Source organism: Xiphophorus maculatus, chromosome 4 (assembly GCF_002775205.1).
Source record: "Xiphophorus maculatus strain JP 163 A chromosome 4, X_maculatus-5.0-male, whole genome shotgun sequence".
NCBI lineage: Eukaryota > Metazoa > Chordata > Actinopteri > Cyprinodontiformes > Poeciliidae > Xiphophorus > Xiphophorus maculatus.
In genome coordinates this window covers 19,933,238-19,954,024 of record NC_036446.1, presented here as the reverse complement: position 1 = coordinate 19,954,024, position 20,787 = coordinate 19,933,238, and the positions used below count along the sequence as shown (strand labels likewise).

General features: G+C 38.2%; 1 protein-coding gene across 1 annotated transcript; it reads right to left on the bottom strand.

The window, feature by feature from the left end:
- Window positions 1-5,368: 5,368 nt before the first annotated feature.
- On the bottom strand, window positions 5,369-19,572 carry LOC111605753 (vesicular glutamate transporter 2.1). Its single transcript, XM_005813259.2, has 12 exons — window positions 18,933-19,572; window positions 17,243-17,498; window positions 16,412-16,530; window positions 14,878-14,992; window positions 13,862-13,949; window positions 13,669-13,755; window positions 13,186-13,328; window positions 12,921-13,070; window positions 11,589-11,721; window positions 11,102-11,212; window positions 10,362-10,489; window positions 5,369-9,006 (listed from the first exon to the last, which is right to left on the bottom strand). Exons 1-12 carry the CDS (start codon window positions 18,992-18,994, stop codon window positions 8,665-8,667), a joined length of 1,734 nt encoding a protein of 577 aa, XP_005813316.1. The 5' UTR covers window positions 18,995-19,572; the 3' UTR covers window positions 5,369-8,664.
- Between the last annotated feature and the right edge of the window lie 1,215 nt (window positions 19,573-20,787).

The window sequence follows — 20,787 nt, the reverse complement described above, 5'->3', positions numbered from 1 at the left end:
TTTGTCTGTGAAAGATCTTCAGGAAGTAGATATTTCTAGATATACAGGCAAGATGTTCAGAATGAGTCTTAAATGTTGCTGCAGCTTCTCCATTGAGAACGTTCCCCTCTTGAATTTAAAAATCCCTTTTAGATTTTTTTTGGCTAAGCAAATTATTACTACACATATTTTTATCATTTAATTGTTTAAAAAAAAAACTCAAGCAATTTTTTATTTCTACTGGAAATCTTTACATTTTCCCCTTTGACTGCAGGCAAATATCAAAAGTAGTGCCTCCATTGTGTTTTACTCTGTTTGTTTGTTGCCTCGCCCTTTTATTCCTCCCTCACCCTGGTCCCACAGTGTCTACCCTCACCGTCTCAACTCTTAAAGGCACCTAACATTTTGTCACTTTAACAACAGAAAACGTGAAGCTCTAGGAATGGTATAAATGAGCGTTGTCAAGTTCTTGCTGGAACTGACTGCTAGATGAGAGTAAATAAGGAAACAAGTGGTTGCATGAATGCAAGATTTTTTTTTTCTCCTTAAATTCTCAAGCAAGTTCATGGTTTCTGCTGAAGATGAAGATAATCGGCTGCAATTTTAAAGCAATTTTGAGCCCTGATGGGTAAATGGGTAAATTGCAGGTTGCACAATGGAGGCTATTCATAGTGGCAATTACAGCTAATAGTTTAACATGGAGATAATAAGAGACTTGCTCTGAGAATTGAGATTGTTTATTGAATGTTTCTATCGGGGTAGTTGCTGTTTAACACAAGTGACAGTGGTGGAAAACAGGTTTATCATGGTCAGCTCTCACACTGATAAGGCTGTGAGCAAACAGCCCACTCTATATGTACAACAAAAGGGTTGCACTGTGATAGTCTGTTTCTCATATTATCCCTCTGTTTGGAGACCACTCTATCAGATGTGTCTCACCTCTGTGTCTAATGAAATCAGGCGGACACAAAGCGATGACATTAATTCAGATCAATAAATCATCTCAGGAAGGAGAGTGGTTTGTTAATTTATTTAATTTTTTTTCTTTTATCATCACCACTCTGTCATGTAAAATCTGTTTCAGATTATGCTTTTCCCCCTGGTTTTATCTTAAGAGAAAAAAAATAGACATTAACAGCCCTGACACCCCACCTCCTCCCACCCCGTCTCTCACTTTTTAATGAGATTTGGAGTGCGCTCGTCACCCCACTGTGAAGCCATCGGTGACAGGAAAGAGGACAAAAGGAGGCCTGATGCTCGGGCTTTGGGAAATACCCCTCTGCCCCCACACCACCCCTCCATCGCACACATACACATCTAATGTGAGCTCCCATCTGGTGATAGAGCACTAAGAGGAAAGGGTGAATGAAACCTGCAAGGACACATGTGCACAGAAACACACCTTAGTCTAGGTACATTAGCTCCAATAACCGAGTAAAAGAAAACAATCCCACATCCTCGTGTCTTTAATGATTTTAATCCATGTTTTTTTGTTTTATTTTTCTCAAAACATAACACTGCTTGTCTGCACATTGTGAATAAAAATAAAGCCATTTCAACAGAGACATTGTTATACACAGTTCATAAAATTAATTTACAGATTTACTTTAATTTTGCTTTCCTTTTAATCATCCTTAAGTGTTTCAGATTATCACACACATTTTTATATCAAATAAAGATATGTAAGTAACAAAATGAATTTCATAGAAAACCTATTTTCACCTCAACCTAATAATTGGTTATGTCATCCTCGGTAATTAGTCACAGTGGATGATTTTCAGCATATTGTTTTACACTTTTTTTAAATTCTGCCTCAGGAACAACCTGCTTAGGGTCATAACACAAGAGCTTTATTGACTTAACAATTTATTCTAGGTTTTTGTGGTGGAATTGGTGAAACTTTGCCATTTTCTCTCTGTTATGTGTAACAATAAAACAAAAACAAGAGAAGTCTATGAAAGCAAAGAAGAAGGTTGGTGTTCATGAAAAACAAAATGACCCTAATTGTCTAAAGCAATGCAAGAGAAACACTATTTGCGCTGCATTTATATTTCTCAGGTATTTGCTCATGATCTTGCATCATACTATTTGGTTTAAGATGGAGTGTGTTTGAATTCCTAATATTAGAGTGCCTCGCCTCAGAGGCTCCCCCCTTGACGAACCGATGACGCATTTCCTGACATGATGGTTGAAATCACATGAGCAGAGCAGATGAAGGAGGTGGTGGGAGAGAGCGTTTGATATTGGGGGCTAGCTAAATATATACCAGCTGTATGGCTACGGCACTGAAGGCTGGGATGTGCAGCCTATTGTGTTTCCTGTCTCATATGGGAGGAGGAACTGATCTCTTTTCTTTCAACCAATTGTCACTGATCCAGAGCGGGGGCAACTGTTATCCTGAATGAGCTTAGAAGTGCATTTTCTAGATAGGAATATTCTCAATGTTTCAATCCTGTGGTGGTATGTTGAGTTCTGTCTGGATTCTCCACGTCTTTGTGTAACTCTCGGAACACGCCTGGGATGGTGTTACGCAGTCATTCCTTTCTGAGCACCTTGGACAGCTCACATCCGGGTGTGTGTGACCATACAACGCAGTATAAGTTGCATTAGAGATCTTAAACATAAACAGTAAAACTCTCTTTTCATTGAGAAGTAGGAAGATTGCATTAGTAACGCCCGAGGGTCTTAGGAGCTGTGAAAAGTAGCAAAATACTCTCATCTGAATTTGACATGTAATCAAGAGAAATGTTTGTCATCATCTTGCAACCTGCTTAGAGTTGCTGGAATGGCGCCGTGCAAATCAGAGCTTTATTTATCAGATACACTGAACCTCAGGAGGTCGAGCATGACGTCGTGGACCCCCGCCTCCTGTCATTAAAGGGTGATTTTGGCATCAGGTTCCACTTTCCTCAATCTCCTCCTTCCCTTCTCATTCTCCAAATCCCATGAGGCCGAAACAGCACCTGCCCCTACCCTCTCTTGAACAATCATTAAAATGGCTCAACATATGTTAACTCATTCTCTCGGATTGGGACAGACACACCCACATGCCATATTTTTCATAATTTAGAGTCTCGGTTTCAACCCATCCAGTTGCAATAGATTGTCTCTTTCCCCCCCAAACATTTCTGTTGTGTGTTTTAATGTAACTTATTGGTGAGTTGATGGCCACAAACATTCATGGGTCACCTCCACCCAAATGTAATGGGACAGCATGACGGATAAGGCTGGTTGACTGTGAGAAAACAGTTTAGGGCTGAGTGGTGACACGTTTATTGAGCTTGTCAAATTAACTCATGCAGTGAACTGAGACAGGAAAAGTGTCACAATAAAGCACACACATGCGTACACACACATAGCTTTAAACAGACATAAGGAGCATGTTTTTAATATTACGTGATTCAGATGTTGTGCATCAATCTGATCTCTGAGTCACCTTGAGGCTTTACAAAGATCCTGCAGAGTTGTTTGGCGTCAGTGTTGTTAGGATTCATGCCTGTGGTCTGAATTATATTCCTTAAGCGCTTAATGTAAGAATTCAAATTACATTTGTAATTTCTGTCTTTCTAAACACATAAATTACAGTTAATGGTGCTCAGCACTCTAAAACGGCACATTGTTTCTCCTTATTAAAACAAGTTTATCCTGCAATAGATTACTAAGGTTGAGCTTTATGTAATGTGTCTGGCGGTTAATGACAAATGTGGCAGAAATACAATGTTTAAAGAGATGTATGTCGATGGTAAAACATGTAAAGCTACTTAATGCAGCTTCATATAAATAGGAAACTAAAGATCTTATATCTGCAGAGAGCCAGAGTGTCATTCTTGTTTCTTGGGCCATTCAACCAAGGTTAGATTTTTCTCCCCCAGGACAAGATACCATGTTTTCTGTGGTTGTGCATTATTGATATCTGAGTTCTTGAGCTACATTTTACCACAGCCTTCACCTCACAAACTAGTTTTTTGTTTTTTTTATTGTTGTTGTTTTTTTTACAAACATCTTTTCCAGAAAACCAAATCAAGAAAGTCTCTAGGACAATAATAGTACTTTAACCTCTCCTTTTCACCAAGGTTCTGAAATGTGTCCTTTATGGTGTTTGTCTCTACTTTTAAGTTAGTGTGTTGATGGGAAGAGAACCACTGCACATTCATATTATAAGTAGTCAGTTAAAGTGGTATTGGGCATCCAATCTGGAAATCTTCCTTTAGAGGTTTTTTGGACATAAAAAAAGGAGACCATGGATTGGACTCAAAGCTCGCTAGACCTGGGAGTTACATCCCCAGTTCTCAAATGCCACTGTCCTGCAACTTTTGGATGCATCTCTGCTCCAATACACCTGAATCACATAAATGTTTAGTGACCAGACTGTTACAAAACTTGCTGACATGCCAAGAAGGTAATCAGGTGTTTGATTAAGGAGCGTTGGAGCAGAATGCACTAGAGGGACTGTATATCTTTCTCGTCTGTAAACACCTTTGGATCCCTTCAAAGCAAGCTAGAGAGTGACACTGGGAAGAGAAATATTTCCTTTCTGCACTTATTACTCTATTTCTATCAAAAATAATTTAAAACTGCATATTTGTAGGCATGCTCAGTTTAAAGATCTCTTTTGCTGTGATATTTCTGATTGTCCACAACATGTATGAGATTTGTAGGCATAGTTTGCTGCCAGATCACAAATCACAACACATCCAAATAGCTCAGTAAGTGCTCCCCCTTCCTCTCATCTCCATTAAGAACTTGGAGTGGTCAATAGGTCCAGCCGAACACTGGGGACCGACCTTATTGATTTCACAGACGGAGAAGGAGGGCAGCCATTAACTGTGCACTTCCTGTAGCCTCTGGATCTGCTCAGACTGACAGAGATCCTCACCTAATGATATTTCCACATCATTTTACTCAATAGGAGGGTTGATTATTGTTTCATCATATTTTAGGTGTTGTCAAGCAGTTGTCTGCAGAAATACAATAGGAACACACTTTATGAATTTATTAAGCATGTCCGTTGGTTTTAGGGCATTTATTGCCATCATGAATGAAAAACACAGAAAACAGCTAATGTTGCATCTAGGTAATAAGCTTTGACTAATTGTTCTGTGGATTGAAGCTTCTTGCAATGGTGCTAACTGGGTTTTTCATTGACTCCATTTGGCACTGAAATATTTAGTAGCTAAGGAGGTAGACAGTTCCCTCAGGAAAAGAATAGATTAAAGTGGGAAGTGAATATTGGATTTGCAGTCCAAATTATTCATATTGTAACTCTGTAATTGCCAATGTGTAAATAAGTGGGTTGTCTAAACATGACCATAAAATAAACTTAAACGTAAACCACAAAGCAGCTGCACTTACTGCACTCGTTGACACAGATACTCCAAGCAAACACAGGTTTGTTTACTTTTTTATAGCAAAAAAGGAAATATATTATTTCATTTTGACATCTACAAACCTCTCAATTTACAAACCAACAGAAGCATATAATCACGCAGTAACTTTGAGGCACAAAAACAGGAAACTTCTCACTATTTCATGTTGCACATTTGTCGTTTTTGTCAAAACTTGCATGTTTAGACTTCAGCTGCAATGTCAGTGAACATAGTGACAGTGAAATGCTGTACAAGGGAAGGAATGCACATGGGGTTTGATGGAGGGAGAGTCCGTCTACTGAATCAAAGACACTAATCAAACTAAATGCAGAGGAAAATCGGGGAGGTGAGCAGAGAGAGAACGAGTGAAACAGAGAGGAAGAACAGCAGCACAGCAACACATTCAGTGTGGACGACACCAAAGCAAAAAATCAGAAACAAGAAGAAGAGCGCCCACCTCTCAGGTGGAGCTCTTTGTTATCATTCTCATCTGGTGAGCAGCCCGTTCACAAACGCATTGACTTTTTCTCATCAAAGCTGTTTGTGTTGGACTCTACAACTATATATTTATACACATAGATTTTCTTTACAAGTGTTTCTTTTCTACATTTAAAAACACGACTTCTAAAGAAATGCATAAAAAATATGCAAAATCATAACTGTCTGTGACATTTGATCAGAGCTGTTACTATGAATTTATTGCTTTGTACACTGAGGGGTGTTTGGTATCACCTGCACACTACTGGCTAACTGTGGTGGAGCCTCATTATTGACGGCCTGTTCTACCTTGAAACATTAGACTTTTAGCTGAAATAAAGCTTCATTTTGTTGTTTTCTTTTTTTTTTAATGTACCTTTGGTTAATTGTGCAAAGAAATCGAAGCATCAGTAACAGTTTCTGAGACAAAGACAAGTTTAAAAGAAACAGAGACAAATGGACATACAAATATGTACAAATTTCACTTTGTTCCATGCATAAATACACATCCACACACATCTACTTTGTGCTGACAAGAGGTCTTCACAAACAAGTGACAAAAACAAATCAAGTTGGCCCCATTCAGACGTTGTCAGTGAAAATGTAGAAGGAAAATAAAAGGTGATTGTAATGCATGTTGTTTGTTCTTTCCAGGGAGAAATATATGGCGCCCAGACAGAGACAAAGAAAAAGCTCTTGAAACGTTCTCTCAGTTTAGTAATCTGTAGGTTGTGGATTGCAACAGAGTGGAGGAGTAGACATACACTGGAAAATTAAAGTAATCTAAACTCCAGCATTAAAAAAAGGCAACGGATATTCAAGACTTGTAAATTGTAATCAGAGGTTTATGTATGGAAACACACATGCATGTATAATTTTGGTCTCGTGTATAATTTCTAGTTTGAGTTCACTTTATCTAATGTCTTCCAACTCATAATATGACTTCTCTGCCTTTGTGCTTGGTTTGACAACTTGTTCAGAAGTTATTGAGCTTGGAAGAAACAATTTAGCCATAACCTCCTAAACTGCAGAAAAATATTTTCCACATCTGTTTTATCTTAGGAGACAGACTAGATGGATGTTTTCATACCGACTCCTGCCACCTGGAGGGCTCCATAGAAAACTTCTCCCCAGATTTGCAAACATAAAGGCCATAGTTTTACAACTGTCAGTGAAGCATAAAATCTCCATTCTTACTTCCATTCAATAATGGGGAAAAAAAAAAGAACAGTCAGAAGTTTAAAAAAGAACTAAATTTTACACAGCAGTGATTGCCACTTCAACTGTATATTCATTCTATAAATAAAAATATTTTATTCTGGTAAAATGTCTTAAGTGTATATGTAAACAAATACCAAATACTTGTGTAGGAATGTTCATAACTTCTGTATTAATCTTAAGATATTAACTCATCCAACTTTTGTTTACTTTCAACAAGATGAAAAAAGGGGAAAAATGATGGGAAAAAATATGAATATTTAGATTTGTGCCAACTGACCTCAAACTGTATGATGAATAACGTGCAAAATTACATTGGATGACATTTAAACCATATTTTACTCTTATTTAATTACATATATTGTAAAGAAAGGATTCTCTGCCAATAGCTAATGAAACCTATTTACCTTCATTTATTGAAATATAAAAACTGAATTAAAAAAATACAAGAAATTACCCTGAATGTCATGAATCTTTAATATTATGGTTCCATTAAGTTTTAGTCTCCGGGGTCCTGCTATATTTCAGTATGAACCCTAATAATATGCATTTAAAGTTACCTACCTGCTCAACAACTATATGCATATTTACTTTATTAAATATTATGTTTAATTTTTAAGAAATAATTTGAGGTTTTTGGCCGTGTAATATCACCACTTCCATACTGATTTTGGTCTCTTTTTTTTTTTTACTTTTTCATTGCACAAACCCATTTTAAGGCCAAGTTTGACCTTTGACATCTTGGTCCCATGTGGTGCATATTTAATCCTCAAACTCATATATATTTACTCTTTAATATTTCTGTCTCATAGGTTTGATTTGAAAAAACTCCTTTAAGAATGCATTAGTTCAACTCGATGTGGTTTGGCAGAATAATTACTGGAATAAAGCACATTATGATGTAATGGTTTGCAGAAATCAAACAGTAAACTGCAGATGTGCTCAGTTATCAAATTGACAAGTAAAAACATTTCAGTAACCTCTTGATTTACCAAAACATTAATCAAAATCAATTTGTTACTTGTTGAATCTCTAATCTAGAGGTTATTCACATCCAAAAGCCAGTGATAGGAAAATAAATAATATTGGTGCACTGCAAGGACACGCGTTTCAGAAGAGATACAGTACAATCTATAACAACAGAGAGTTTAATTCCTGTTTACAGTGCTATGTATTAACATATTTCTACACTGAGATGGCTGGCTTCTTGGATGTTGTTCACTAAATGTTTAGCTGACCAGTGTGCTTTCATGTAATCCTACAGGCTTCAGTGTGGTCAGAAAGCCTCAGCTGATGGGATGAAGATGTACAAGTTTACACACAATTGCACTCCAAATAAATATCTATTATTAATATGCATAATAGTACATTTACATACTGCCAAATTGATATGTGCTACACCTCTAGTCATCAAATGTTGTATTCTTCTTCTTATATATATGTACTTATATATATTAGTAATTTTTACACTAAATTGATAATTTTTTAGGGTTTTTCTGTGCAAACAATAAGACAATAGATTGTAGCTTCTCTTGTTTCTCATTTGTTGATATTCTTAGGACTAAAACTGGTGCACACTCAGGAAACAAAGTCAACTCATGTATCACAAAACTTTGTGTTTGGCCTAAGAATACCCTTCTTCCTGCCTGTATCCATAGCCTCCTTCCTGTGCTTCCTCTTGAACGTACTCCTCCGTCTTCTCCCAGCCGGTTGCCCAGCCTCCATTCACCTGTGTGGTCGCACCGTACGTTTTGGCTGCACCCCCAAAAGCTCCGTAACTCTGGGTGATGTCACCAGTCTCCTCCGCCAGCTCATCTTCATCAATGAAGCCACATTTTTCCTCACTAGTGAGTTCCGGGTCGGCCCATGGCTGTTTTTCTCCAGAGGCAAAGATCCCATAGAAGACAACTCCTCCATAGTGCACCAGGGAGGCTATCAGGAATACGTACTGCCACTCTTCTCGAGTCTGAAGCAAAGAAAGAAAAATATCATATTTATTAACATGAAAATACTGAGGAAGCAACCAGAATAAGACAGACGTTTTACTCTCTTCTTCAGTAAAATGAATAAGACAGTTCTTTGCTATTTTTTTTAATAACTTATTCTGTTCCTATTTAAAGAACAAAATTTTCTCTTGTGACCATGTGCTGGCAAAGAGAAGTTGTTACTAAAAAAATCATTAATCACCATTTATTCAAGTGACACAGTTTTCAATAATAATAATAATAATAATAATAATCATAATACTGTTTTGATTCCCAAAGGGGGGAAATTTGTACGTCTCAGCTTAATGCTCAACAATAATTAAAAATTAATAAATAAATATTCACACCCCTGGAAGATTATTCATTACCTAAGAATTTCCTGATATGCAGTGATACAGTTGAGAAGTATAAAAATTGAAAAAAAAAGTTATTTATTTATTTGTTTGCTTTTTAAATTTCATGACAAGTCTATAAAATTTCTTATGACCTTGTCAATGATCAATGGAAATATCTTGAAAGGCATTTCGGTACTCAAACTATTTTCATTAAAAAAAGGCCAATGGATTTTTGAAGATTCAGTTTTGGTGATAATCTCCATGTTTCAGAAGTTGGATTGCCTCCATGCTATAACCCAATTTTTTGCTCACCCCATAGATTCTCTATCAGATTCAAATCAAGACTCTGGGCCTCACCAAATGTTAATATTACTTCTAGTAAAAAAATTTAAAAGAAAAACTTTTTGTAAAATAAAAACATTACATAAGGCTAAATCTGTCACAAGTATGAATAGTTTTGGCTTAACTGCATGGAAAGGGAAAGTTAATAAAACAATTTTATGGAAGACTTTATTTCATATTACTTTTTCATCAGATGGTTTTCCTGATCAATTACTCTTCACATTCTGTTTTGTTTTGTTTCATGGTATTTGTAACAGACCACATGACAACATGGTTTTATCAGTAAATTATATATTTCTATGTAAATTACTGCAAATTGTTAACATCGCCATTTTTAAACTGCATCTCGTTTAAGATAACAAAACTCCACTTTGGAACTGGTTTCAGTAGAACAAGCTGGTAGCTTGTTAGCTGGCTTGCAGTTCATTAGCTGGATTAAGCTCCTTCTGCAGGTGAAGTTTTAGTTCATGTAACGTCTAAGCTATGACTCACCACATTGCTGTGTGGTGAGTCCTTTTTATGTTTAAACACTTAATAAAAATAAGCACAGGAATGTAACTATTTCATTCTGGTATGTCAAGAATCCTTCAGGATTTTTTTTAAGCCGGATGTAATCTGGGGATGTTTGTTATGTTCACAGGCAGAGAATTGGGATTTACCTTGTTCTTTGTCATAGCACCAACAATTAGAGGGCACACCATCCCAGACAAGGTACCAACACCATTAGAGATGCCCATTAGGATACTGGCATAACGAGGAGCGATGTCGAGATGGTTCACATTAAAGCCTGGTGGTATTAAATATAACATGAAATTAAAACACTGCAGACCCATTTATCTTGTTTTTTTTTTTTTAGGAAACAAGTTCAGTTAGTCATATTTATCTACTATGCATTGAGTAAAGCTGAAGATAAAAGCAGCACAAATGCAGACCATCTTGTTGCAGAAATAGGCAACGACTCTCAACACGTCCTCCTCCCTCCCCCACTCTGACTGGCTGAATGAGTAAGTGTCCTCCTGAGCTGCTGCACGCTGCCTGCCTGGCGTATCCCCCGAGACAGCTTGCACTGAATTATTAAAGACTCTGGCAGAAAGCTTGAGAGCAAGAGGAACAAAACTGATTTTGCACACAGACCTCTGGATCCTTTGCTTCCTTTGTACTGAACAAAAACATGAGCTTTGAGATCTGTTGAATGACTGGAAGGTAAGAATACCACTACAAGTTGCAGTCTAATGTATATAGACAAAAATTTCAATTTATTCAACAAAAAATGATCCCATTAAGTGATATCTAGAATATAAGTAAGCACTACAAGTACAATAAAGCGATTTCATCAAAACTGAACATTGTGTCATAATTTGTCTGTCTTTTGTAACACAGTTAGAAACATATCACAAACCTGATATGGCAAATCCACTGAAGCCCACTGCCAGCACAAGGAAGGAAATTGCCACCCCTTTGCTGTGGGAATACCCCACCACCAGCAGCAATGTGGCCTCCATGCCAAATCCTAGCAGGAAGAGAGACAGCGGGTCACACGTGCGCACACAAAGTACACAAAAAGCCCGGGGGGCGCTTGCTGGTCATCACGATGCCAATTGAATTAGGCATGATACATGCTCTGCACTCAATTACATAGCTGACAGATATGAAATCAATGCACAGTGACCCACACTCACGGAGTGAGTCAACCTGAGAGCTTGAAGTATTGCACAGATAGATTTTACAAAAATACAAACAAACTCATCTCTAAAATCCATCCGGCAGAGCAGAAAAAAAAGGGCAAAAAAAAACAACAACTGTGAAAGTAACACCCTCTGGCTGAGCAAGAGAAGTGTGGAAATGATTTTTTTCTTTCTCATTCATCCGCGGTTCAGCTTTCTCACCTCCACAGTTCATTATTTTCCTGACAGTGGTTGTTGTCAAGATGTTCCTGCTGCGCAGGTAGTCGGCCAGCTGACCGCCGATGGGCACAATGATGGTCATCACCAAGTGAGGGAGGGCAGAGAGTATGCCCACCTGAGAATAAGGAAAATGTTTAATCATCTACTTTCCCTATAAAAACAGAACAAAAACAACTTTAAGATACAGATTAAATCTGCACTCAAGCATTTAAATTTAAAAAAAATAATGCAAATGACTATTTCTCTTTTATTGTTGCCTTTGCAAACAGAAAAAACAAACTAAATAAAGAAATATCTAATTATGACTGACATTGAGGTTTAATGAACATTTTGTTGGTGTCTGCTTGCGGGAGTGTTAACACAGCGAGTTTGCAAAATGATTTCATTAGTTCCAAGTCTTGTTAGACATCAGCTGCTTTTTCCACACGTTTTTTGTCACACTCTAATAATATGGCTACAGTGTCTGAATATATAAATTTAAGGTTTTGGGAAAAACAACAAACTCACACAGAACCAAAGAGGTTCTTTTGTTGATCATTTATAGAAGAATAATTTCTCTTTATAAACATGTCTTCCAATACGCCTTCTGCTTGAGTTTGGAGACATTTTTTTTCAGGCCTCTCAGAAAAATGTTAAGATAAAACATAACCGGAGAAAGAGAGAAAATAACATCAATACTGAACTGTACAATGTAGAATGTAAAAAAAAAATGTCTTGTGTAAATACGATTAAATCCATATTTGTAGGTAAAATTCTGGCAACCACAGCTGCCGACATTTACCATAAATTAGAGAGGTTTTTATTATTATTATTATTATTTTTTTTTTTTTTAGAGTGTAGCCTGTGTCCAAAGATAAAAACTTTGAAAGACGCTCCAAAGGCATCTGGAAAAAAAATGTTCCCCCATGTATGCAAATTCAGAAAATGTCTCATTATATGTCATCAATATCAAAGTCATTTGATTGTTTATGTAAAAACAAAATGTTGAGTGGGCTGTCAAGGATATTGTAAAAAAAAAAAAAATCGCAATATTGCCCCTTTGTACACCAAGTTGCATTTCTCCTTATTAATAATGCAATTACAAAATGTGTCTGTCTTATTTACTTCTCCTGTTACTTAAATTTCCATTTCTTGAATAGTAAAAAAAGTCTGTGTTGTTCAAAAAGATATAGATATATATATGTTGTGAAATCAGGTGTCGTTGCTGCACAGTGTATATGTTCATCTCATAGAGCATGTCCTCCATCTACATTAGCTGAAGCATGATTCACTTGGTCATTTATTTATGCTTTATGTTTATGCAACATGGCCCACCTTGCTTATCTCAAAGCCAAACACTTCCTCAAAGTATGCAGGCTGACTGATGAGCAGCAGGTAGAAGGTCCAGCTCCTGCAGAAGTTCGCCACAATGATTGCATAGACAGGCATAGAGGTGAAGAACTTCTTCCAAGGGGTCTTGAATTTCTAGAAATCATTAAAAATTGATTGATTTATAAATAGAAACCGACAGCTGAGAAACAAATAAAACCAGTAAGTCATTTTTATGTGCAGTTTTGATTCCTAGTTGATGCCGTCTTACCTCTGATGGACCCATCAGCTTGGCACTCTCTCCAATGCTCTCCTCTATGTAGACACGCTCTTCATCAGTGATGGAAGGGTGATCAGCAGGGCTCTCGTAAGACACAAGGATCCAGAACATGTACCAGAAAATGCCGAAGCATCCTGCAAGAGAAACATATTTAAAATCTTTGGTTAATCACAGATTAAGTACTGCAGATAATCTTGACCTCAAATATGAGCATTTGGAGGACGTGTCAACCAAAATGCCAGAGAGGAAAAAGAAAAAAAACCCAGACAGGAGAGCCAACTGTATCCAGTTTGGAGGGAAAGACGGGGGGCTGTTTATTGACAAACCAAAACAACGGGGGAGAGAAATCAATACTCAGTCTGCCTGGATAAATCCGTTTGACTTTCACTGGACTCTTTTGCTGTCAGAGTCTAGAGCTTAGAAACACTTCCACCTAAATATAAGCAGAACACGTCCATTCATCCATTTACTTGCCATAGACATAAAACACTGAGGACCATCCAGTGTACTGGACCAGGATTCCAGCCAGAGGCATCGCTATCACAGCACCAGCATAAGAGCCTAACAAACAAGAACATCAACACATTTACAATTAGACATGTGAATATTATAACAAATACAGATGTACAGTTGAGGAGCGTGTTTATTAAGGAAAATATCTGTTTACCACAAAATGAGAGGGTAGCCAGGCGACTCCTTTCTAATGGTGGAGCCCACTTGCTCCAGATGCCATGACAGGCTGGATAAGTCACTCCCTGAACACACCACAATGAGGGTCACTATTAACTTAGTCCATTCATACAAAGGCACCAGCTTTATTTTAAATCACAAGCTATTTATATCCACTTGTTTACATACAGTTGTGTATTGTAAGTATACATTACAGTAGATGATATTTGCAGTATGCTGCATTTAGTTGAGTCTGAGGTACCCTGGCAGTCTATCCTGGAAAGCTCTGCCCACACATGAAGCTGAACAAACACTTATTTAGCACAATGACTAACAGAAATTAACATTTTCACCCCTGCTATAACCATGAACAAACTTAGCACCTGATGAGCTGTTTATGGAGCAATGCAGGAATCTGGATGTCAAATGTTTATCAGCTGCTAATTAGAAGAAATTGTGGATATTACAGTCTGCATGTTCTTTCTTGTTGCAGCAGAACAGTGTATAAAGCAGTCAGTCTTTAAAGGACTAAATAATGAATTAAAATGTATTTCCCTTTTACATTTGTTTTTTTTAAGAACTGTAAAACCAGGAGGGCTTTTCTACATTTAGTTGTTGGAAATGCTCACAACAGGCAAGTTTATCTGCTTATTTTTTTCAAAATAAAGTCAGAGGAGTGATGCGACTTAAATCTGAATTTTCCCTCTAATATATCGCTAAGGTGCAGGTGGGGGGCACACTGCTGATGCTGCGTATCCAGGATACAATGCATGACATAAGAAAACCCAGAGCTCGAATGTCCTACAAAAACAAACTGTAGTGGATCAGATCAATAAAGCTCATCTCAAATTTCCTCTGGCTACATATCCAGAAAGCCTGCTACAATCAGTCCCTGTACTGTTTTGCTGGTGGATTGAATTGAAACATAGCAAAGCTACATTTTAAAAGAATTAAATATGTTTTACGTTATTTCCAGTCAAAACGAGGAGGTGGAAGGCATTTAGATGATCTCACCTCAACGAGTCCTTGTAATATTCTGACAAAAATAACACACCCGTAGTGGACTCGAGCAGCAGAGGGGATGAACATGTTGAGAGTGGAGGTGAGGACAATAGCTGCACCAAATACCCTGTAAATATTAAAGATAAAAACATTAAAAATAATGGCATTTTAGTACTGTGATTGTTAGAGTAATGCTTCTTTGTGGGTTTTTAGCTTGAATTATTTAACTGAGAAAGGATTTGATCAAATAAATTAGCAATGAGGTCTTTTCATTACACTTTTTTGTTGTTTTTTTTACAAAACAGTAAAGCATCTGTAATCACACTTTTTTCTTTACGTTAGAAAAAATATTTTTTGCAGATCATTTTCGTATTTGGTGACGATTAGCTGCACGCATCCTCTTTAAGCGTCGTCAGAAATAAATCATAAAAAGCTGCGGTGCTCTCACAGTCGCTTGGTAACCACTCTCACTTTCGCACAGTTAAAAAAAAACAGAGTAATGTCGTTTGATAGCAATAGGGTGGGGTGGGGGGACTGATTTCCAGGATACTGTGCGATACCTTGCAAAAAGAAACGGACAAAATGGTTTCTCTACCCTCTTTTTTGTGACTAAAATCAAGAAAAGTACATTAAAAACGACCAATTTTCTTTCGGAAGGTTAGGCTATTTACATGCCAGCCAAGGCCACTGAAACCCCATATTTGTCATTTCTGGCACGTTCTCCCACCGCACTCAGCTTTACGTGGAGGGGGGCGAGCCCTAATCCAGTGGAGGCCACTGTCGGGCACGAGACCAAATGATTAGATTAAACCGCCCGCGTCAATCAAGCGGAGTTACAGGCCCGCCAATCAGGTTACAGGAAGATATCAATAGCAAAAGGCTTGTACTGAAAATCTGGGTAATTTCCTGCGGACTGACACACTGGTTGTACATTTCCCAAATATCCATTAGACTAATGTTGCATGTCATTTTCAAAAGCCAACATTTTCTTTACAACGTCCTCTTTATATATGTTTATAAAATTTGCACTGTCATGGTAATGGGCCTACTGCTGGGTGTCTGTGTAGTAAGTCATGCGTAATTACAATGGCCGAGACATTGGCGGGGGGAATAAAAGCCTTTGGCAAGTAGTGCGGGTCTGGTATCCATACCCCGAGAGAGCGACAGATTAGACCCTGGTCTCCCCAGGGAGCTCATTAACAGGTGGCACGGAGCCGTGACACCAGGAGCTGCAGGGCCGCCAGCCCGCTGCCCTACTGTCTGCTGCTTCTTGGAGTTATTCTCTATTTTACTGCCCTGTATTCAGCATTTATTGCACAGGACGGGTTTTATATCCCCTCATCTGCATTGATTTAGTCTGTGGTTAATAACCATTCGGGATATAATTCATTAAATGCAAACGAGGAGAATAGAGATGATTTTGTGTCACTTAAAAAAATGCAATCGTGCTATATTTAATTACATTTTAACCAAAAGAGAGTGTTTGTATTGTTGTTATTCTTCTAATATTTGTCATTATTTATGAAAAATAATCGGTGCCGCCAACCTATTTGCTGCCAGCCTCGAGGAAATGTATCCTCCCGGGATTTGCGTCACAATGTAGCCCCAGAAAAAAGATCCATGGATCATTCCCACTGTCTCCGGGTCCCAGTTGAACTTAGCTTTCTGGTGAGGAAAAAAATATATATATATTGAAAATTGGATTAGCTGGAAAAAAAAATTATCATGTTGCAGAGATGACTTTGCAGATTTCCTTCACATCATGAAATATGTAGGCTGGAAAATTGAATAGCAACGATCCGATTAGAAAAGCATAACAACACTAAACGAAAAATAAGATACTGGCTTATAACAAGTAAAACAAAATGAACCTGTTTTATCTTTTAGGGATCGAATAATTGTTGTACTTGAGTGTAAAACACATAAAAAATGTATCTGAAACTAAGCATTTATGGTTTTGTAATTCACCAGTGTGAGGTTTCAGAAAAAAATCAGTTTAATAATAAAGTGGCAGGTAGGTTATAAATTCATGTTGAACATAAATGGATTTTTTTCCAAATCTGTTTTATCAATAAACATGGCGTTATGTGATCTCCTTCGTTTAATCTTCATTTTAAAGTTGACATATTTTCACTTTAGTTCATTGTGATAAGAAGCTATTTGCATTATTGAGTGGATTATCCTGTTGACTCGTATTGCAGTAAAAGGCCTTTTTGACTCCTGTTGGGGGAAATGCACCCTGTTTTCTCCTTTATCTTTCCTGACCAAAAACAAATAATATCATCTCATGAATGTTCAGTCAGAATTATTTTTTTTTCTCTCTCTCTCTCTTTTTTTTTATCGTGCGTAAAAGCGTGCGTCTGCCGTCGTCACACACCTCCTTGATGATGATCTTGCCGTTCTGGTGGATGGTGCTGTTATTGACCATGCTCACGATAGCCACGCCCAGGTTGCATCGGATGCCGAAGGAGATGCAGAAGCCTAAGCCGCTCATGATGGCGATGATGTAGCGGCGCGGCAAACCGAAACACGTGCAGTCACACAGCGGGGTTTTTTTCTCCGCGGCCTCCCGAGGCCGCCCATCCTCCGTCAGCTCGATCACCTCCCCGGTTTTCTGCCTCCTTTCTATCACCCTGCAGACAGTCAGGTGAAGGAAACACCGTCTGCTGAGTCCCGACTCACAAAAAAAACCCCAACATTCCTTATTAAGAGACGGTGATGGCGTTTGAAATAATGTAACACAAGATCATCTTAAATTTAGAGGAAATTGATTTTTATTTTTTTATTTTTTAGAAGACCAGCGTTTTTCCTCATGCTTTCTTTTACAGTAGGCTGATGCTTTACGTGCGATATCCTAAAGATTTCAGGTAATTTAATGTGAAATACAATGACTGAAATGCCCGATGAGGCCTCTGGAGCAACAGTGTCCTACAGTACACGCTGTTCTCTTCTGTGCCATTGAGAAAAATAAATGAGACGTTATCAAGTTGAGGAGTGAAAGACAGAAGAAACACCACAAGTACGTACAACGTCAAAATTGCCCCCTCTGCATCCACTCAAAAATAACAATAATAAAAAGAAATCTAAGGGGAGAGAATCAGAATAACAGAGTTTGGCCTGCAAGTTGAAAATGGATCAAAATGTTCCTGACTGTACCGCATTGCAGCAGCCTTACACTTTCACGCTCATTAGTATTCAGAGACACAGCAGCAGCAGCAGCAGCCTGCAGACGCTCGTCTGTGGGCTTTCCTCAAACTCCTCTCCCCCTCCCGCCCCACGCTTCCTTTCAGCAAAAGCACGTTCATTTACAAATTGATACGCGCAAAATGCCGATTGCGAAAGGATGAACAACTCCAGCTGCACACACCCTCTTAAAATCCTCTGTGGATTGCGCGACCAGAGTTACTCTACAAGGAACCAGAAAATCGAAAAGAAACGAAAATTGGGGAGGCCTTGGGAAGAGTGTGACATTACCTGAGCCTAATTTAATCTGAAGTTAAATTAATTCAGATTCATTTAACTTCACGTGCAGAGTGCGCAGATGTATATCTAAAACTGAACATGTATCCAGAAGGGAAAAGGACTGGTATAAATGTAGCTTTAAGTCTAAAGAAAAGCATACTCGACTGGAGATGAATGACAATGTTCAATTCCTGGATTGTTAAAAAAAAAAAAAAACGTAAAGATATTTTTAAAAATTCGTTGGAATGGGTGATTTCAACATGCTCGGTGGATGCAGGCCCTCGTTACATCCTGGATCGTAATGACTTGGAAATTGTCAGCGAACATCAAGAAATCCTCGCGCCCCGTTTCACCAATCTGCCAATAAGCTTCATGTAAAGGCCGCTTCATCCAGAGGCATCCGAGCTCTGTAAACATCGCACACACGCACACATGCACGCACATGGGATTACATAATTTTATTCTCACTGACAGAGGCGTGACTAGCCATCTCTGTAAGCCATTTAAAAACATTAAGTTGAGCCATACATCCACAGCGATGCAGCGTTGTGGGGAAAAAAATACAGCAATTTAACGTATATTTAAGTTTAAAAGCCTGCCCCTACCTGTGTATCTGACCCAGGGTCTTCCCCGCAAAGTCCTTGACCCCTGTCTTCATGGACTCCATGTCCAGTTTTTGTGTGTTGACTGTTCTTTAAAAAAATAATAATAATAATAATTTTACTGTCTCGGCATCATGTTACAGCGCAGGATGGCCGACTGCCGCGGCTAGCGGCAGGAACGCGACAAAACGAAGGTGGAGGGAGTCTGAGCCCAGGGAGGCGACGATCCAGCAGGCGAGTTTAATTTTCAGCGCAATTGTGACAAAACCTCGTGACGAAAACCCCTTTTGACAAAGAGAGGAATTCAAACGAGGTGCGCGCCTCCATCCACCAGCAGCTCTCCTCCCGCCTGGAGTACAGTAGCCGCACAAAGTGCCATTACCGCCAAAGACGAGCGAAAGTGAGAGCCTGCAGCGTACGGAGAGAGCAGTGTGGGTTCAACAAAAAGACCAAACAGAGCGATCATCTACCGCATGAGAAAACTGCTAAATATAAAAAGCCAAATAAGAAAATGGGGCGTTGGAACAGAAGCATTAAATCAAAGAGGGAGGGAGGCTGGATGGTGTCTCCTGTGATGAGAGCAGGTTCATCTGACGTCGTGTTCAGCACCGAGGTCAGCGACAGCAGCTCCGCGCCTGACCGCTGGCCAGCTGCTTACCACATTTGTGGCCATATATATATATATATATATATATATATATATATATATATATATATATATATATATATATATATATATATATGTATTATGTGTGTGTGTGTGTGTGTGTGTGTGTGTGTGTGTGTGTGTGTGTGTGTGTGTGTGTGTGTGTGTGCTTTAGCTACAGAACATGTCTATATATTGTGTTTCTGTTGATTTAACATGCAGACTGCAGCTGAGGATGCAGACAATATCCAATTTTATAAAAAAAAAAAAAAAAATCAAGGACAGCAACCCTAAAAATGAAAGCTGCAGCTCTCTCGAGGGCGGTGCTATGGTAACCAGATGAACTGAACTACCACCATCACCCACCCTACCCCCCTTTTTTCCCTTCAACAAGCTCCTGTCGCCAACGCAGGAATCCATCAATAATTCAAGCATTTCTGCTGTTCTCATTGTCCCTGACAATCACATCTTCAGCAGGGAAAATGAACTTCATTTTGGAAGCATCCTCATCCTCCTGTCTCCTTGGACATTCAAGCATTATAATTACCAATAAAACATAATATAACAATAATACTGGCATATAAACGTTGTGCAGTTATACATAAATAAATAATTAAAACAAATTAAATAAATAAATAAATAAATGTAGTTTTAGGAAAGAAATCCTGATAATTAGTAATTACAGCAAATAAATCAAAGCTCGCTTTTCTTTTCATTTGTGGTTATTGGTTGCCACCTGGTGGCTGAAAGGAGAAGCTTTGAGTACCTGTTTATCTAAATTATTGTCAGATTACTATTGAAATACTTTGTTTTCTCTCACCTATCATGACTCTTATAGGTGCGTTTCTTGTCAATAATCTCACAGTAGTTTGTTCTATTTAGCCCCTCTGGGAAAAATTATCAAGATTTTTTTTTAAATTACAATTTCTCTGACTATCTGAAATCTTTGTCAAATCATTGTGTGTGACAGCTAACTCTGATGTCAGTCTTTACCATTTTGTAGCATTGTCAGTTTCAATTATACATTTGTTGCAGAGAAACTGGACACAAACTTTAATTCAAGAAAGAAACATTTCCTTGCTCCTGGAAGTGAAAAGGACGGCAAGGAAACGTTGTTAGTTATGTTAACACCGCCCCCAGTTCCAAAATATGTTGGGATATTTTGTACAGTTATAGAACGGTCACAAATAAAGTGATTTGTTGTTGATCAAG

Bases quoted from the DNA above. Each gene is read 5' to 3' on its own strand.
- LOC111605753 (XM_005813259.2), bottom strand. From the start codon at position 18,994: ATGGAGTCCATGAAGACAGGGGTCAAGGACTTTGCGGGGAAGACCCTG. The intron at 17,499-18,932 runs GTAGGGGCAGGC...GACTGTCTGCAG, and splicing joins ACCCTGGGTCAGATACACAG to GGTGATAGAAAGGAGGCAGA. The intron at 13,950-14,877 runs GTGAGATCATCT...TGGTGTGTTCAG, and splicing joins TATTACAAGGACTCGTTGAG to GGAGTGACTTATCCAGCCTG.